This window comes from Rhamphochromis sp. 'chilingali', assembly GCF_963969265.1.
Source record: "Rhamphochromis sp. 'chilingali' genome assembly, chromosome: 7".
NCBI classification, from domain to species: domain Eukaryota; kingdom Metazoa; phylum Chordata; class Actinopteri; order Cichliformes; family Cichlidae; genus Rhamphochromis; species Rhamphochromis sp. 'chilingali'.
Genome location: NC_137934.1, coordinates 18,387,345 through 18,406,722, shown reverse-complemented (window position 1 = coordinate 18,406,722; position 19,378 = coordinate 18,387,345). Strand labels below are relative to the sequence as shown.

The 19,378-nt window shown below is 40.4% G+C and overlaps 2 protein-coding genes across 2 annotated transcripts in view; both read right to left on the bottom strand.

Moving 5' to 3' along the window:
- The window catches only part of tmcc3 (transmembrane and coiled-coil domain family 3), a 135,778-nt gene that overhangs the window by 57,500 nt on the left and 58,900 nt on the right, over positions 1–19,378 (bottom strand). The window lies entirely within an intron of this gene.
- On the bottom strand, positions 4,112–9,057 carry LOC308400118 (uncharacterized protein). The gene is made up of 4 exons (XM_080887618.1): positions 8,651–9,057; positions 7,580–7,728; positions 6,716–6,880; positions 4,112–6,641 (listed from the first exon to the last, which is right to left on the bottom strand). Exons 2-4 carry the CDS (start codon positions 7,634–7,636, stop codon positions 6,552–6,554), a joined length of 312 nt encoding a protein of 103 aa, XP_080743744.1. The 5' UTR covers positions 7,637–7,728; positions 8,651–9,057; the 3' UTR covers positions 4,112–6,551.

Sequence of the window (19,378 nt, the reverse complement as noted above, 5' to 3'; positions counted from 1 at the left end):
TAGAAGTCATAGTCATACATTTCATTCACACCCAAATGCATTGGGGACAATCGAAGGTTCAGTATCTTGCCCTTTGACGTGTGGACTGAAGCACTGATTAGTACACATAGCCACAGCTGCCCAACATAAATGATTCCATGTTGGTTAAAGACCAAATCAATCAGCTGCATATACACTGCAAAAACTCAAACTCTTATCAAGTATATTTGTCTTGTTTCTAGTCAAAATTTCTCATCACACTTAAAATACGAGAAATCAGCTACAGAGTAACATTTCAGTGAGATATAGGAACTTGTGAAAAAGTCTTGAAAACATATTGTTTTATTTTTTGTACCTTTTAACATTTCACAAAGTAAACTTGTTTTGTATTATGAACACATGTTTTTGTTGGCTGGTTAGAGTTGCATGAATTGCAGATTTATCTGTTTTTTGTGAATATAAGCTGCTGACTGGTGAGCTGAAGTTTCAGCTTGGTACGTTAGTGTTCATCAGTTAATCATAAAACATATTTAGTGCTTATAACAAATATATTATGCTAAATAAAGACAGATTTTTCCACAATGTATATGATAGTAAGAGTTAGTAAACCTCTATTAAAGTCTCCCTCTGCAGTCTGTTGTTTCTTAGATTCAGCATTGAAACTGAATTTAAAACCAAACATAGATGACATTCTGTAGCCTCATCAACCACCAAGATCTCACTGCCTACAGACATTCAGTAACTCTCATTGGATAATGTTAATAAATATCTTTCACTAAATATGAACGTTTTCTACCTGTCCTTGTTTAAATTATGAAAGAAATTATTATGCCTATTTTTTACTGCAATTCCTGTAGAGTAGCTTTTATAGTGTTAATTCAGTATGTGCTACAAAATAAAAGCCTTTCCTTTACATTAGGTTTGTGGGCATTTTATTTTGAATTGTTCCAATCATGGCACTTCAAAGGAACAGCGCATCACAGGAACAGCCTGTGATGTCACAGTGCACATTCTACTGGAAAACCCTATAAATAGGGGAGACGTTCAACCGACTTTAGTGGATCTCAGATGGCAGAAACACAAAGCAACCTGGTTGTTAAAACAAAGACAAGGCGGACGCAGAGAAACGCACACGCACACGCTGACGCATCTACAATGGCAGAAGCAAAAATAGAAATGGTCATCACACCAAAACCTGAGGTTGATAAAGCCGCACAACCAAATACTAAAAAGTCTCCTGTGGCACAACCACCAAAGGAAACGGTTGTGAAACCAAAGAAACAAAAAAAGCAAAAACAGAAAAGAGTGGCTGAAGAACCAAGAAGAGCAATTACTCGGGCATATGCCCGGGCTCTTCTTGAAGCTCAAAACAGCACGGCTGATGGAGCAAACCCAAAAAATGAAGAAATGCTCCCCATTTCAAATGCAAAGGAGGACATGGAGAGAGAGAGAAATGGGAAGAACCCCAGCAGACCAAACCCTGTGCCTAATGGAGGGACTTGGGAATATCAACCCATTCCCACATTTAGACCCCCGTTTAATCCCTGGCACGAGATTGCTGCTCTCAGACACCAACTGGAAGCCTCCCAATACCATCAGAACGACCTTTACGGTAAAATGGTAGGTGCAAACAAGAGGGCCTCTTATCACCAGCTTCAGGTGAACAAACTTCGTGAAGAAATTCACGAGAACGAGAAAAATCACGAGGAAACGATCAAAGGCCTCATAGAGCAGCTGGAAGAGGCTTCTAGTAATAAGCCCTATGACATCAGTGAGACAGACACTCTCGTGAGTGACAATGAAGCTATGGTCATATTGGATGAGGTTATTGCTACCCTGCAGGACCAAATCAGCCACCCTACCACAGAGCAGTGTGTGGAGTCTGCCACTCCAACCACAGAGGCTTCACACACTGACTCTGTAGGACTGAAGTCCTCTAAGGAGGCTGAATTTGAGCTCAAATGTAGGATTCAGCAAGAGCAGATTGAGATGCTCCAGAAACAGCTCCTAGCAGCTCAAAATCAGCTTGAAGAGCAGGCCGTTAAACATAGGCAGGAGCAGGAGACACTCAACCTGGAAATCAGTGACCTGAAATCCCAGCTCTGCCCCAACAAGGCCCTTCATGATTTGAAGCTAGAGTCTCTGGAGCGAGAGCTGAAAGGGGCCAAAGCTTCCTCACTTAAAATCCCACAGCAGCACAAAGAACAAAATTCCACTGCTGCAAATGAAATGCACAAATTTGAGCTTCCGAAAGAAAACGAGACTGGAGAACAGGACAAGATGGAAAAAGAGGACTCACGGCCATCCACTGCAAGGTCTCTGCAGGAGCCTCAGAAAGAAAAAGACACCACAGAACAACAGAAGATAGAAAAAGAAGAGTCAGCTGCATTTTCTGTACAGGAATCTTTGCAAAGTGTACAAGACAAACAGAAAATGCTCAATGTCAAGGTGGCTGAACTCAAGACTGAAGTCAAGAGCCTGCCAGAGAATCCGCCAAGTAAGAAGAAGAACAAGAAGAAGCGGAACTGTGCGCGTCCCCAATTTCACATAATTGGTGTCAACATCAAGTCCTAAAAATCATATTTATATACAACTAAATTGTCAGTGAACATTTGAACCCCTCTTGGTCAAGACAGAAGGCCACCCCTTCCTGAGCCCGGTTCTGTCAGAGGTTTCTCCCTATTAAGAGGGAGTTTTTCCTCTCCACTGTCGCCAAGTGCTTGCTCATAGGGGATTTGGGGGCTTTTTTTTAACACCAACCACTGAAAAGTTCACTGACATCAAATTTAAGACTCAGCAAATATGGAAATGGATCATTCGTCATCAAGTGAGGAATCATCCATTTAAAACATGTTTGCTGAGTCATATTTAGTTGTATATAAATATGATTTCTGTCACACTAAGGCCAATCACAGACTAATTTGGACAATTGGTAAAAAATAAATAAATTGAAAAAATTGAAAAAAAGTAGTTGTGTCATTGTTTCGTGTAGATTTCAAATAACATGCCATTTTATGTCAACATATTTCTGTTACATTTGTAGTGCTCGTGGTTTTATATTCTTATGATCCTGTTTGTTTGATGAGTATATCCTTCTGCCTTACTTCACATATTTACTGCTGCTTGGCTAGCTTTAGTCATGCTAGCATCAGCACGGGTAGAAACAGATACACATCAGAGACATCACATGTAGCTTGTGTTTATGTTCAGAGTGACATCTGATTTAAAAGCAGGCAGCAAAGCACTGAGCAGCATATCAGTCAGCACAGAAAACAAATGCCATAAATGTCATCAATTAGGCTGGAATAATTTGTTTCTGGTGGCTTCTATTGTAAGTGCTTTACATTTCAGCATGGCATCCTGTATGTGTCCTACACTGAGGACACTTGAAACTGGTCATTTTCTTAGAATGGAGCTAAAGATAAAAACAAAACAAAACCAAACTTTCATAAGAAATCTTTATTCTGCAGTAAGGGACATTAAAAACCTAATAATGTTATCATTAAAAATATTAAAATGTGAAGTAAGAGCAAAATGTATGTTTGATACATTCAGTCATTTCATTTCAGTAGGTAAATAGTGTAAAACATATTTGCTTATATAGGAAATATCTGTTACACAGAGTGGTGATAGCATGACTCGTTCAAGGTAACAGTGAATGAGCAACAACTGGACTTAAATACATAAATAGCCCTTTTTGAACTAGAAGTCATAGTCATACATTTCATTCACACCCAAATGCATTGGGGACAATCGAAGGTTCAGTATCTTGCCCTTTGACGTGTGGACTGAAGCACTGATTAGTACACATAGCCACAGCTGCCCAACATAAATGATTCCATGTTGGTTAAAGACCAAATCAATCAGCTGCATATACACTGCAAAAACTCAAACTCTTATCAAGTATATTTGTCTTGTTTCTAGTCAAAATTTCTCATCACACTTAAAATACGAGAAATCAGCTACAGAGTAACATTTCAGTGAGATATAGGAACTTGTGGAAAAGTCTTGAAAACATAGTTTTATTTTATTGTTTTATTTTTTGTACCTTTTAACATTTCACAAAGTAAACTTGTTTTGTATTATGAACACATGTTTTTGTTGGCTGGTTAGAGTTGCATGGATCGCAGATTTATCTGTTTTTTGTGAATATAAGCTGCTGACTGGTGAGCTGAAGTTTCAGCTTGGTACGTTAGTGTTCATCAGTTAATCATAAAACATATTTAGTGCTTATAACAAATATATTATGCTAAATAAAGACAGATTTTTCCACAATGTATATGATAGTAAGAGTTAGTAAACCTCTATTAAAGTCTCCCTCTGCAGTCTGTTGTTTCTTAGATTCAGCATTGAAACTGAATTTAAAACCAAACATAGATGACATTCTGTAGCCTCATCAACCACCAAGATCTCACTGCCTACAGACATTCAGTAACTCTCATTGGATAATGTTAATAAATATCTTTCACTAAATATGAACGTTTTCTACCTGTCCTTGTTTAAATTATGAAAGAAGTTATTAAGAAGTTAAAATGCATCATAAATTGAATTTGAGTAGGGTAAAAATAAATACGAGCACAGCATAGACATATATTAATGGTTTATTGTCATTTTGTAGTTACCAAAAGACAAAAAGGCATTTTAACCCTCAGCACAACATCACTACTAATACATGTCACATATTAGTGTTTTAAACACTAATATGTGTGTGTACGTGATAAAACACATTAGAAATAGCAATAGCTTCATAACAGACCAATAAATCAACACATCTTCATCAGCAGATGTTTGCATGTTCAGTAAAAATATTTCAACAACAAGTTTATGATTAAAATGATCAATGAACTTTAGCATTACGCTATGTAATGTACGTTTCATGTTGTACTCATGGTCCTTTGTTAGTCCAGTTTAGGATAATGTCTCTGACGTATGTTTCATATCAAATACAGGGAGTGCAGAATTATTAGGCAAATGAGTATTTTGTCCACATCATCCTCTTCATGCATGTTGTCTTACTCCAAGCTGTATAGGCTCGAAAGCCTACTACCAATTAAGCATATTAGGTGATGTGCATCTCTGTAATGAGAAGGGGTGTGGTCTAATGACATCAACACCCTATATCAGGTGTGCATAATTATTAGGCAACGTCCTTTCCTTTGGCAAAATGGGTCAAAAGAAGGACTTGACAGGCTCAGAAAAGTCAAAAGTAGTGAGATATCTTGCAGAGGGATGCAGCAGTCTCAAAATTGCAAAGCTTCTGAAGCGTGATCATCGAACAATCAAGTGTTTCATTCAAAATAGTCAAAAGGGTCGCAAGAAGCGTGTGGAAAAACCAAGGCGCAAAATAACTGCCCATGAACTGAGAAAAGTCAAGCGTGCAGCTGCCAAGATGCCACTTGCCACCAGTTTGGCCATATTTCAGAGCTGCAACATCACTGGAGTGCCCAAAAGCACAAGGTGTGCAATACTCAGAAACATGGCCAAGGTAAGAAAGGCTGAAAGACGACCACCACTGAACAAGACACACAAGCTGAAACGTGAAGACTGGGCCAAGAAATATCTCAAGACTGATTTTTCTAAGGTTTTATGGACTGATGAAATGAGAGTGAGTCTTGATGGGCCAGATGGATGGGCCCGTGGCTGGATCGGTAAAGGGCAGAGAGCTCCAGTCCGACTCAGACGCCAGCAAGGTGGAGGTGGGGTACTGGTTTGGGCTGGTATCATCAAAGATAAGCTTGTGGGGCCTTTTCGGGTTGAGGATGGAGTCAAGCTCAACTCCCAGTCCTACTGCCAGTTTCTGGAAGACACCTTCTTCAAGCAGTGGTACAGGAAGAAGTCTGCATCCTTCAAGAAAAACATGATTTTCATGCAGGACAATGCTCCATCACACGCGTCCAAGTACTCCACAGCGTGGCTGGCAAGAAAGGGTATAAAAGAAGAAAAACTAATGACATGGCCACCTTGTTCACCTGATCTGAACCCCATTGAGAACCTGTGGTCCATCATCAAATGTGAGATTTACAAGGAGGGAAAACAGTACACCTCTCTGAACAGTGTCTGGGAGGCTGTGGTTGCTGCTGCACGCAATGTTGATGGTGAACAGATCAAAACACTGACAGAATCCATGGATGGCAGGCTTTTGAGTGTCCTTGCAAAGAAAGGTGGCTATATTGGTCGCTGATTTGTTTTTGTTTTGTTTTTGAATGTCAGAAATGTATATTTGTGAATGTGGAGATGTTATATTGGTGTCACTGGTAAAAATAAATAATTGAAATGGGTATATATTTGTTTTTTGTTAAGTTGGCTAATAATTATGCACAGTAATAGTCACCTGCACACACAGATATCCCCCTAAAATAGCTCAAACTACAAACAAACTAAAAACTACTTCCAAAAACATTCAGCTTTGATATTAATGAGTTTTTTGGGTTCATTGAGAACATGGTTGTTGTTCAATAATAAAATTATTCCTCAAAAATACAACTTGCCTAATAATTCTGCACTCCCTGTATATGTCATATCAAAACAAGCCCACACCTGCAGTTGTTTCAGTTTTTCACTGGTGTTTCCTGTCAGCTGGTCAACCTCACATCCATATCAGCCAACCAAATGACAAGTTCCTCCCTTTGTGCTTCAAATCCCTCCCACTCTGAGACAAGGAGCTGAAAGAGATAGAGAAAAGAGTCAATTATAAAGAAGAGAAAAGTGAAACCCTCCTCAGGTCTGACTCGCATACCTGCAGTTGACCTGTGATGGACTCCAGTTTGGCGTTCACGTCATTGCTCGCCGATGCCAGCAGCCGAGTCTGCAGGGTGCCCTGGAAGAGCTCAGTTAATGTTCGACTCCTCCTGGTCAGGCTCTCCAGCTGGATGAGCCGAGGTCTCCCCTCTCGCCGCTGCCTCTGAACACAGAAACACAAATTGCATCTGAAGCAGGAGGTGCAGATTTTTTTTGCTATTCTTTTCTAAATCCAGGCTAGATCACGTGGAGGTATTTGGAAAACTTTTTTGGCCAGCGGACAACTGTTGTCTTGCAGAAAGTCAAATCAAACATATGCGATACACAATCAATTCACAAGAACACATAAAAAAATAAGTCCAGTTCTTGCCTGATTTCAAGTGAAATCTGCATCAAAACAGGGTGACAGAAGTAAAACGAGAGCACAAAGCCTCACTTTTTACAAGCCTGCTATTACAGTTCTCCTCTATGCAGACGGATTTCCTGTTTTCAAGGCACAACTTGGATCTGCTGTACGAATCTTATGGATACACACTAAATGAAACAATAGTGTGCATGACTCCAGATTCTGATCCCTCATCCTAATATGGTCCCAACATAGCAACAGCAAGAAAGCAAATGTTGAGGCTTCAAAATACAAAGTCCATAAACCAATGGCTGACATGGGTTTTATCATAAGGGTGATAAATATACAGATTTCAGTCTGTCTTAGAGATTTGATGTTCATTTACCTGCAGATGCACTATACGTGCCTGCTCCATGGTTTTCCACAACATTTTGCACATCACTATTTAATACAGGAAGTAGGTGAACTAAAACAAGTCATCGTTCTTTGTGAGAGGACCATATTAATGAAACCAACCTCAATGACATCATAGGGATCCCTAAAGATGCTCCTGCTGCTTCTCTTCCTCCTCATCCTAAGCTTCCTTCTCCTTGTCCTCGCCTTCCATCCAATTGTAATTCAACCTAATTGTGTTTCTCCCCCTCCTCTTCCTCATTTTGTTGGAGCTGTGAACACAATTAATGTGAATCTGGATTAATTTGTGCAAACAAGAAAAATCTACAGCTTTTTGGTCAGAGGTGCTCTTGTGATTTAAGCCGGGTAGAGTAGATTTATGTGTTGATGCTACCTGCTTCAGCTCTGGCTGCTGAGTGATATTTACACCCTGGCTGGATTACAAACTTTAACCATGTGCTGAACTTTGGCCCGGCGTTGATACCTCTTGTTAGTATAACGACCTCTTCTTAGCTTGTATGTATGATGTATGATGGTGGATAAATGAAATATACAAAAAAATTAACTATATTACAAAAGAACATCTACCTTGGAAACATCAAATGACCGTAGCATAACTTGTCAACTAGTCCGAAACTAAGTTATGCAGGAACAGTCAAAGACACACCTTCTCATGTCACATTTCTATTCATTTCTATATAATTCGATTAGACAATAAAGAGTTATCTAATCTAATTATTCATTCAAAACACTTATGCATAGCTGTATTTTATACAGCTCATACAGAATTCAAAGTACAGGTTCATGTGAGTATTTAATGTACGGCTCAGATCTACAGAATTTCAAGAGTTTCTAGAGCAGACACAGAGCTCACGTCACAACAGGCTTCAGGCGCCATTTTAGTGACTTTAACAATATATTAAATTTTAATTTCGGTCTAGCTGACATTAGGTTATGTACGCAGCACGCAATTGAACCACATATTTTAGAAGCCAAAGGTTCAAATTAGCTGGGAGCAGCTTCACTTAATTATAACAGTGGTTTTGTTAGGAAAACAGTTGGATACTAAATTGCGTTGACCTCAACGGCTAACGTATCTAGCTAATCGCTACTGTTAGCACAACATTAACAGCAAGCTACAATGACGAGTAACAAAAACAAAACAGTAATAAGGTTTTAATGAAAATGTTTTACCTTTTCTAACAGTCCCAGAATCCACAGCTTCAAAGTCCAGCAGGTACTGAAGACTGTTATCCGTTTCGCTGTCACCGTCCGTGAGTTTTTTTTTTCCCGAAGGTCAAGGCCCGCCGCTCGCACACTCTGTCTGCGCATGCGCATCCCAACGGCTGACCCCCTCCATCCGCTCCCGGGAGATTATAGTATGACGTGTTCTGACGTCTCTCTCTCTCTCCCTGTCATTTATTTGGCTCGAAACACATATTAACAAATTGATCAGTGATGAACAACTACTCAGATCATTTACCTAAGCTGTGCTTTGTCAAAACGAAGTCTGTGTCCATTACACTGACATTCTGTTCTGCAGTTGTTATTTACTTGTATTTTATAATTTGACTTTACATACTGCTGGGTGGTTTGTAAAGTTTATTATTATCATTATGCTATATTTTCAAAAATATATAATAATCTCAAAAGTAATGCCTTGGAGTAGAAAATAGTAATGCTTTATTAAAATTTAAAACTAAAGTACAGTATTTGAATGTGTGTATTGTTTCTATTGTTTGCAAATATTTCTAACTTTTATTTGAATATTCAGTTTCCTACCATCTTCTCTTAAATGGTAATTGCCAGGTATCCCGCCCTTCCCCTTCGCACACACATGCACACAAAGAAAACACACAGTATAATTCACAGCCTCATTATAGTGAATAAATATTTATGCCATTTACACCATCAAACTTAGATTGCTAAGGATAAAGAACCTTTTGTTCTTTAAAGAACCATTTGTAATAGCTGAAGAACCATCCACAAAATAAAAAGGTTCTTTGACGTATGATGGTTCTTTAAAGAACCATGAAGACATCTGAAGAACCATTTAAGAACCATAATTTTTCTGAGTGTAAGGAGGCTGAATTTGAGCTCAAATGTAGGATTCAGCAAGAGCAGATTGAGATGCTCCAGAAACAGCTCCTAGCAGCTCAAAATCAGCTTGAAGAGCAGGCCGTTAAACATAGGCAGGAGCAGGAGACACTCAACCTGGAAATCAGTGACCTGAAATCCCAGCTCTGCCCCAACAAGACCCTTCATGATTTGAAGCTAGAGTCTCTGGAGCGAGAGCTGAAAGGGGCCAAAGCTTCCTCACTTAAAATCCCACAGCAGCACAAAGAACAAAATTCCACTGCTGCAAATGAAATGCACAAATTTGAGCTTCCGAAAGAAAACGAGACTGGAGAACAGGACAAGATGGAAAAAGAGGACTCACTGCCATCCACTGCAAGGTCTCTGCAGGAGCCTCAGAAAGAAAAAGACACCACAGAACAACAGAAGATAGAAAAAGAAGAGTCAGCTGCATTTTCTGTACAGGAATCTTTGCAAAGTGTACAAGACAAACAGAAAATGCTCAATGTCAAGGTGGCTGAACTCAAGACTGAAGTCAAGAGCCTGCCAGAGAATCCGCCAAGTAAGAAGAAGAACAAGAAGAAGCGGAACTGTGCGCGTCCCCAATTTCACATAATTGGTGTCAACATCAAGTCCTAAAAATCATATTTATATACAACTAAATTGTCAGTGAACATTTGAACCCCTCTCGGTCAAGACAGAAGGCCACCCCTTCCTGAGCCCGGTTCTGTCAGAGGTTTCTCCCTATTAAGAGGGAGTTTTTCCTCTCCACTGTCGCCAAGTGCTTGCTCATAGGGGATTTGGGGGCTTTTTTTTTAACACCAACCACTGAAAAGTTCACTGACATCAAATTTAAGACTCAGCAAATATGGAAATGGATCATTCGTCATCAAGTGAGGAATCATCCATTTAAAACATGTTTGCTGAGTCATATTTAGTTGTATATAAATATGATTTCTGTCACACTAAGGCCAATCACAGACTAATTTGGACAATTGGTAAAAAATAAATAAATTGAAAAAATTGAAAAAAAGTAGTTGTGTCATTGTTTCATGTAGATTTCAAATAACATGCCATTTTATGTCAACATATTTCTGTTACATTTGTAGTGCTCGTGGTTTTATATTCTTATGATCCTGTTTGTTTGATGAGTATATCCTTCTGCCTTACTTCACATATTTACTGCTGCTTGGCTAGCTTTAGTCATGCTAGCATCAGCACGGGTAGAAACAGATACACATCAGAGACATCACATGTAGCTTGTGTTTATGTTCAGAGTGACACCTGATTTAAAAGCAGGCAGCAAAGCACTGAGCAGCATATCAGTCAGCACAGAAAACAAATGCCATAAATGTCATCAATTAGGCTGGAATAATTTGTTTCTGGTGGCTTCTATTGTAAGTGCTTTACATTTCAGCATGGCATCCTGTATGTGTCCTACACTGAGGACACTTGAAACTGGTCATTTTCTTAGAATGGAGCTAAAGATAAAAACAAAACAAAACCAAACTTTCATAAGAAATCTTTATTCTGCAGTAAGGGACATTAAAAACCTAATAATGTTATCATTAAAAATATTAAAATGTGAAGTAAGAGCAAAATGTATGTTTGATACATTCAGTCATTTCATTTCAGTAGGTAAATAGTGTAAAACATATTTGCTTATATAGGAAATATCTGTTACACAGAGTGGTGATAGCATGACTCGTTCAAGGTAACAGTGAATGAGCAACAACTGGACTTAAATACATAAATAGCCCTTTTTGAACTAGAAGTCATAGTCATACATTTCATTCACACCCAAATGCATTGGGGACAATCGAAGGTTCAGTATCTTGCCCTTTGACGTGTGGACTGAAGCACTGATTAGTACACATAGCCACAGCTGCCCAACATAAATGATTCCATGTTGGTTAAAGACCAAATCAATCAGCTGCATATACACTGCAAAAACTCAAACTCTTATCAAGTATATTTGTCTTGTTTCTAGTCAAAATTTCTCATCACACTTAAAATACGAGAAATCAGCTACAGAGTAACATTTCAGTGAGATATAGGAACTTGTGAAAAAGTCTTGAAAACATATTGTTTTATTTTATTGTTTTATTTTTTGTACCTTTTAACATTTCACAAAGTAAACTTGTTTTGTATTATGAACACATGTTTTTGTTGGCTGGTTAGAGTTGCATGGATCGCAGATTTATCTGTTTTTTGTGAATATAAGCTGCTGACTGGTGAGCTGAATTTTCAGCTTGGTACGTTAGTGTTCATCAGTTAATCATAAAACATATTTAGTGCTTATAACAAATATATTATGCTAAATAAAGACAGATTTTTCCACAATGTATATTGTAAGCGCCAGACGTCTGCTTTATATTTTATTTACGATTGAGTTCATGTTTGTTTTATTATTCATAGATTTATTACATAAGTGCAGTAGTAGCATGAAACCCTGTGTGAGAGGGAAGGGGAGGAGCATGGACAGAGAGGTTAGGAGTCTCACGGTTTTCTGACCGTGTGCACAGCTAGTATTGGATGGCTGCTATTTTTTGGAATTTTCATGCCTTTTTTTTTTGGAAGGAGTTCATTGTTACACCTTCAGTTTGTAATAAATAAAACAGTCTTCGAACCATAATGCAACTGGAAGCATTTCTTTTGGAAATCAGGAACACGCGTCAGCCATAGACTCCCCTTTTTTGAACTTGGTTTATTGGAAATTACCCTACATTTAGTCAGAAAACCTTCTTGCTCCTTTTTTGGGAAAAGGAATACTGAAAAGGATCATGTTTAGCAACGCCGTGCACTGTGGATTGAAGGCAATAGCCTACTTGGAGGAAGAATCACGGTAAGCAGTGAAAACAAGCTTTGCTACTGTGGAAATTTGTCATAATGCATGAGAGTGATGAAGAACTAGTGTGTGGAAAAAGAGAACCAAAAATGACAGAAAAGGCTGTCGAGGAAAAGCTGCACAGGTTGACCCAGTCTAGAAAGGCTAAGCTAGGCCACCTAACTAGCCAAGCTAATCAGCTCGAACGGCTAATGGAAGATGATGCTAACGTGAATGCTGTTAAGCAGAAATTGCGTTTAGACTACCAAGATTCATTTGGAGAACTGTGTAAGATAAATGATAGTTTGAGAGTATTAATGCATGAGGAAGAATTTGAAAAGGACCAAAGTTCTTGGTATGAACCTAATGCTAGTCGTATTCGTGGATTTATGCAACATGTGGAAACGTGGGTTAAAGCAGCTGAGGAGCGCACAGAACAAGCTAGACAGTGTGATGCAGACATCCAGCCTTCCGACAGTGTTTCTGTGATGTCCGCTGCATTAAGCAGTAAAAGCAGGAGGCGCAGGTCAGCCGTTGGGAGCCAAGTGTCCACTGCTTCCTCAGTACGCCTCAAAGCTGAAATGGAGAGAGCCACATTGCTTGCACAAGCAACTGCTCTCAAACAAAAACAAGAGCTTGAACGACAGGAAACTGAGTTGAAAGCAAAAAGAGAGCAGCTAGATCTGCAAACTGCTATTGCCGCCTCTGATGCTAAAATAAAGGTATTAGAGAATTTTGAAAATGAGCGCTCGTCACATGTGAGTCCTGCATACCCAACGACTATTGATTCTGGATTCATACCATTACCTGTAAGTCAAACTCCAGTCACCAACACAGAAAATGGATATGGGGAATTCATGCCTTTACAAAATCACCCTATTGGTACGCAGCAGTCTAGAGTGGATTTTGCAGCAGATGAGCAAGCAGTTGAAACACTCTGTACTGTTATGACACGTCAGAATAATATAACAGAGCTGATGGTGAAACAACAAAAAATGATGACATTGCCACCTTTAGACATCCCTACCTTCAGTGGTGATCCTCTAGATTACAATACATTTGTAAGCGCCTTTGAGCACGGAGTAGAGTCTCGCACTGAAAGTCCTAAGGATCGCCTCTACTTCTTAGAGCAGTTCACTAATGGACAGCCGAAAGAGCTAATAAAGAGCTGCCTTCATATGAAGCCAGATGTAGGCTATCACAAGGCTAAACAGCTCCTCAAAGAGCATTTCGGAAATGACTACAAAGTTGCTGTAGCCTACATGAACAAGGTCTCAAACTGGGCACCTATCAAGCCAGAAGATGCAGAAGCTTTAAATGCGTTTTCACTCTTTCTGACAGCTTGCTGTAACACCATGGCTGAAGTGAGTTACATGGAGGAACTTGATAACGTCGCAAGCCTGAAAGCCATTGTAGCAAAACTTCCATACAAGTTACGTGAAAGGTGGAGATCTGTTGTGTATGGTATGCAAGAGCGAGGCGACAGACGAGTCAAGTTCAATGATTTGGTGGAGTTTATTAATAAACAAGCCAAAATTGCACTTCACCCTGTTTTTGGTGACATAAAGGATAGCACCACTGCTAAACCATTCACCATTAAACAAAACAGTAACAAGGATCAGAAAAGGGTTGTAATGAAGAAGTCATTCACCACCAGTGCCATACCATTGGACATTCAGGAGAAAGACACAAAGACAATGGAAAACACAAATTATGTGAAACCCACTCCACAGGCATGTCTGTTCTGTAACGGTGGGCACATCATAGACCTGTGTGGTAAGTTTAAGGGCAAGCCACACAACGAAAAGTTGGAATTTTTGAAAGGCAAAGGACTGTGTTTTAGCTGTTTGAAGCAAGGTCACATGAGCAAACTTTGTAAGAGAAAGGTGAGCTGTGAGGTATGTTCTCTTGCTCATCATACATTGTTGCATATCAAGAAAAGGGACACAGACGCTGACACAGAGAAGAAAACTAAGAACAGTGAAAGTCAAACAATCTTAAGTGCCTTTATCTGTGCAGAGTCTGAGGATTGTGGGCCAACTGGGGCCGGGGAAGATGACTGCACACTTGCAATAGTTCCTGTACAGGTCAAGGCCAAAAAGGGAAGTGTAGTAGTGCAGACTTACGCCTTCTTGGACCCAGGAAGCTCTGCCACATTCTGTACAGAGACATTAATGGACAAATTGAAGATCACTGGAAGGAAAACTGACATACTACTGAAAACTATGAATGAAGAGAAACCTGTCTGTACTCATGTAGTGTCAGGCTTGGAGGTCAGTAGTTTATCTGGTGACGACTTTATTGATCTGCCAGATGTCTTCACACAAAGGACAATACCTGTAGGAAAAGAAAACATACCCCTACAGAAAGATCTCGAAAAGTGGCCTTACCTTAAAGAAGTAAAACTGCCTCGAATTGAGACTGACATTGGATTGCTTATAGGAGCAAATGTACCTAAAGCAATGGAGCCATGGGAGGTTGTAAGCAGTGTAGGTAATGGACCGTATGCTGTAAGAACCAAGCTAGGTTGGACTGTGAATGGACCTTTGAGAGAAACTGGCTGTCATGCAGACAAGAGAAACCCAGCCAAGGCTAATGCAAACCGCATATCAGTGAGCCGTTTAGAGAACCTGTGGCTTCAACAGTTCATGGTGGATTTTCCAGAGGGAAGAAAACATGATGAAGTGGAAATGTCAAGAGAGGACCATCAGTTTATGGACATGGCCATGGAATCTGCAAAACTGATGGATGGCCACTATACAATATGTCTACCTCTGAAGAACAGATTGGTCAACATGCCAAATAATCGCTCAGTCGCTGAACAACGAGCACGTAACTTGAGGCTTAAATTTCTCAGGAATGACTGCTTCCGACAAGAGTACACAGACTTCATGGAAGACCTTCTTAAAAAGGGCTATGCAGTACAACTGTCAAATGATGAACTGGCGCACAAAGAAGGAAAAGTGTGGTATATACCCCATCACGCCGTGTACCACCCTGTGAAGCAGAAATTAAGAGTTGTGTTCGACTGTGCAGCATCCTATCAGGGCACATCCCTGAATGATCAACTTCTTCAGGGTCCAGATTTGACCAGCAGTCTCATTGGTGTTGTCATACGATTTAGACAGGAACCTGTTGCAATTATGGCAGACGTTGAAGCAATGTTTCACCAGGTGAAGGTGCCTGACGGTGACTCTGACTTACTTAGGTTCCTCTGGTGGACAGGTGGCGACTGCAATCAAGCTTTGACTGAGCACAAGATGACTGTGCATTTGTTTGGGGCCACATCCTCACCCAGTTGTGCCAATTTCGCTTTGAGGAAGTGTGCTGAAGACCAGAGTAGGCAGTTCAGAACTGAAGTTGTTCAAACAGTATTGCAGAACTTTTACGTTGATGACTGTCTCAAGTCTGTCGCTACGGAGGAGGCAGCTATATCAATGTGTCAAGATCTAATGAAAATCTGTGCCAACGGAGGCTTCCGTCTCAACAAATGGGTGAGCAACCGAAGGAAGGTGCTTGACTCCATCCCAAAGTCTGAACTGGCAGCAGAAATGAAAAGCCTGGACCTGGATCATGGCAAACTTCCACTTGAGAGGGCCCTTGGTCTCAATTGGTGTGTTGAGTCAGACACATTCAGATTTAAGATCAACAGCAAAGATCGCCCATTCACAAGAAGAGGACTTCTTTCTGTCATTGGATCAGTGTATGACCCATTAGGCATTTTGGCGCCAGCAGTCTTGCCAGCAAAGATTATCCTGCAGGAATTGTGCAGATTGAAGATCGGGTGGGATGACGACTTACCTGAGCACATAAAGAGGCGGTGGACTGACTGGTTAACCAGCCTTCCTGCTTTGGAACACTTCTCAGTTGCAAGATGTTTCAAGCCCAAAGATTTTGGAAATGATGTATTTGCACAACTACATCACTTTGCAGATGCAAGTGAGGATGCATATGGCTCAGTCAGCTACCTACTCATGCGTAACACGAGCAATGAGACACAATGTGCATTTATGATGGGCAAGTCCAGAGTGGCGCCTCTCAGGCCTCCTACCATACCCCGTCTGGAATTGACTGCTGCTACAGTAGCCATTAGGATGGATAGTGTCCTGAGAAGAGAGCTACAACTGAACCTTGCAGAATCAGTTTTTTGGACAGACAGTACGGTGGTGCTCCAGTATCTCCGGAATGAGACCACGCGTTTTCGTACGTTTGTGGCAAACAGAGTTGCAGCTATTCTGAAAGGCTCTGATGTGGAACAGTGGAAACACATCAGCACAGACAAGAATCCTGCTGACTGCGCCTCAAGAGGGCAAAGAGTAGATGAATTTATGAAGAACAGAACGTGGGTGTCTGGGCCAGATTTTCTTCGCAGTCCAGTAGAGTTTTGGCCTAACACTCCATTGAATTGTCCGGAAATCACTTCTGGTGATCCTGAGATCAAGAAGGCCACAGTAAACAAAATAGAGGTGGAAGAAAATGTTGCTCCATTCAAGAGACTGATAAATTACTTCTCATCATGGACAAAGTTGAAAAGAGCGGTGGCGTGGTTCCTGAAACTTAAAGCCTTACTTTGGAGTCTCTGTCAAAAACGTAAAGAGCTATGCGTAACCAGTGTGGAGAATAGCTTTGACAATGATCGACAGCTGAGGCAAAGTCAGATTGACAGTTTCAGGACAAGCTTTAAGCCTACACAAATTTCAGTGGAAGACCTGAATCAAGCAGAGCTCGATATAATCAGATTTTGCCAAAAGGAGAAATTCTCGGAAGAGGTTTCAGCTCTTCACAAGGGACAAAGTGTGAAGCGCAACAGCCATTTATACAAACTGAACCCTGTACTACAGGAAGATCTGTTGAGAGTTGGTGGAAGATTGAGCTGGGCAGCTATGCCGGAAATCGCTAAGCAGCCTATTATCCTGTCTAGAGACTTTCACATTTCTGACTTAGTCCTCCAACAGATACATGAAGAAACTGGGCATGGAGGGCGCAATCACATGCTCTCTGAATTGCGACAGAAGTTTTGGATCCCAAGTGCCAACACAGCCATTAGAAAGATCATCGCAAAGTGTGTGACATGTCGTCGCCTGCATGGGAGAGTTGGGAAACAACTGATGGCTGATCTTCCACAAGAGCGAGTGTTGCCAGATGATCCACCCTTCACCCGGGTTGGTGTAGACTACTTTGGCCCATTCGAAGTAAGACGTGGAAGAACCATCTTAAAAAGATACGGTGTTATATTCACTTGTTTAGCGGTTCGTGCAGTACACATAGAGCTGGCCTCATCATTAGACACAGATTCATGCATAAATGCAATCCGGCGCTTCATAGCACGGAGAGGACAAGTGAAGGCGATTCGCTCAGATAATGGGACAAATTTTGTTGCTGCCAATCGTGAGCTGAAGGAAGCAATCGCTGACTGGAACACTTCACCGTTTCAGCATCTATTTCAACAGCATGGAATTAAGTGGACATTTAACCCTCCCACTGCTTCACATCATGGCGGAGCATGGGAGAGGTTGATAAGATCAATACGAAAAGTGCTGAATTCTACTGTGAGAGAACAAGTTCTGGAAGAAGAATGCCTTCATACAGTCTTATGCGAGGCAGAGTCGATCATCAACAGCCGACCAATCACCAGGGCATCAAGCGACCCAAATGATTTGGAGGCTCTGACACCTAATCATCTTTTGTTGTTGAAAACAAAATCTTCATTGCCTCCAGGATTGTTTGACCAGAATGACCTCTACTCACGACGTAGATGGAAACAGGTGCAATATATGTCCAATCTATTTTGGAAGAGATGGACTAAAGAATACCTACCTCAACTTCAGGAACGTCAGCGGTGGGCCACAGCATCAAGAAACTTTGCAGAAGGAGATGTTGTTCTTCTTGTGGACGACTGTGCACCACGAAATTCATGGATTATGGGAAAGATCATCAAAACAGTTCCAGACAAGAAGGGTCTCGTTCGCCGAGTACGGATAAAGACAAAGACTAATGTTTTGGACAGACCCATCACCAAGATTTGTCTGCTTGTGGAATCTGAATGGGCTAGTGGTAAAGACTAAGCCCCTACGATGAGCCATGTGCTAGCAGACTCTGGCTCTTTCCTTCTTTCTCTCTTTCCTTCTTTTCTTTCTTATTCTTTTTCACCTGTTCTTTTGGAAATGGACAGAAACCAGCCTTAATATACTTTGCAAAGCTGATTGGCAAAGTATTGGACAATTCATTTGTCTATAAATAATATTTTGTCATGTGTTTAAACATTGGATATGTCTAAACGTGGTTCATATTAAGTTTGTAAAGTTAAAAAATGTGGTAATTGTTCTAAGGCAATACATTATTAGAACAATTAGGGGCCGGTAATGTAAGCGCCAGACGTCTGCTTTATATTTTATTTACGATTGAGTTCATGTTTGTTTTATTATTCATAGATTTATTACATAAGTGCAGTAGTAGCATGAAACCCTGTGTGAGAGGGAAGGGGAGGAGCATGGACAGAGAGGTTAGGAGTCTCACGGTTTTCTGACCGTGTGCACAGCTAGTATTGGATGGCTGCTATTTTTTGGAATTTTCATGCCTTTTTTTTTGGAAGGAGTTCATTGTTACACCCTCAGTTTGTAATAAATAAAACAGTCTTCGAACCATAATGCAACTGGAAGCATTTCTTTTGGAAATCAGGAACACGCGTCAGCCATAGACTCCCCTTTTTTGAACTTGGTTTATTGGAAATTACCCTACATATATGATAGTAAGAGTTAGTAAACCTCTATTAAAGTCTCCCTCTGCAGTCTGTAGTTTCTTAGATTCAGCATTGAAACTGAATTTAAAACCAAACATAGATGACACTCTGTCGCCTCATCAACCACCAAGATCTCACTGCCTACAGACATTCAGTAACTCTCATTGGATAATGTTAATAAATATCTTTCACTAAATATGAACGTTTTCTACCTGTCCTTGTTTAAATTATGAAAGAAGTTATTATGCCTGAGAATCTCTAGAATGTCGAATACTTTCCA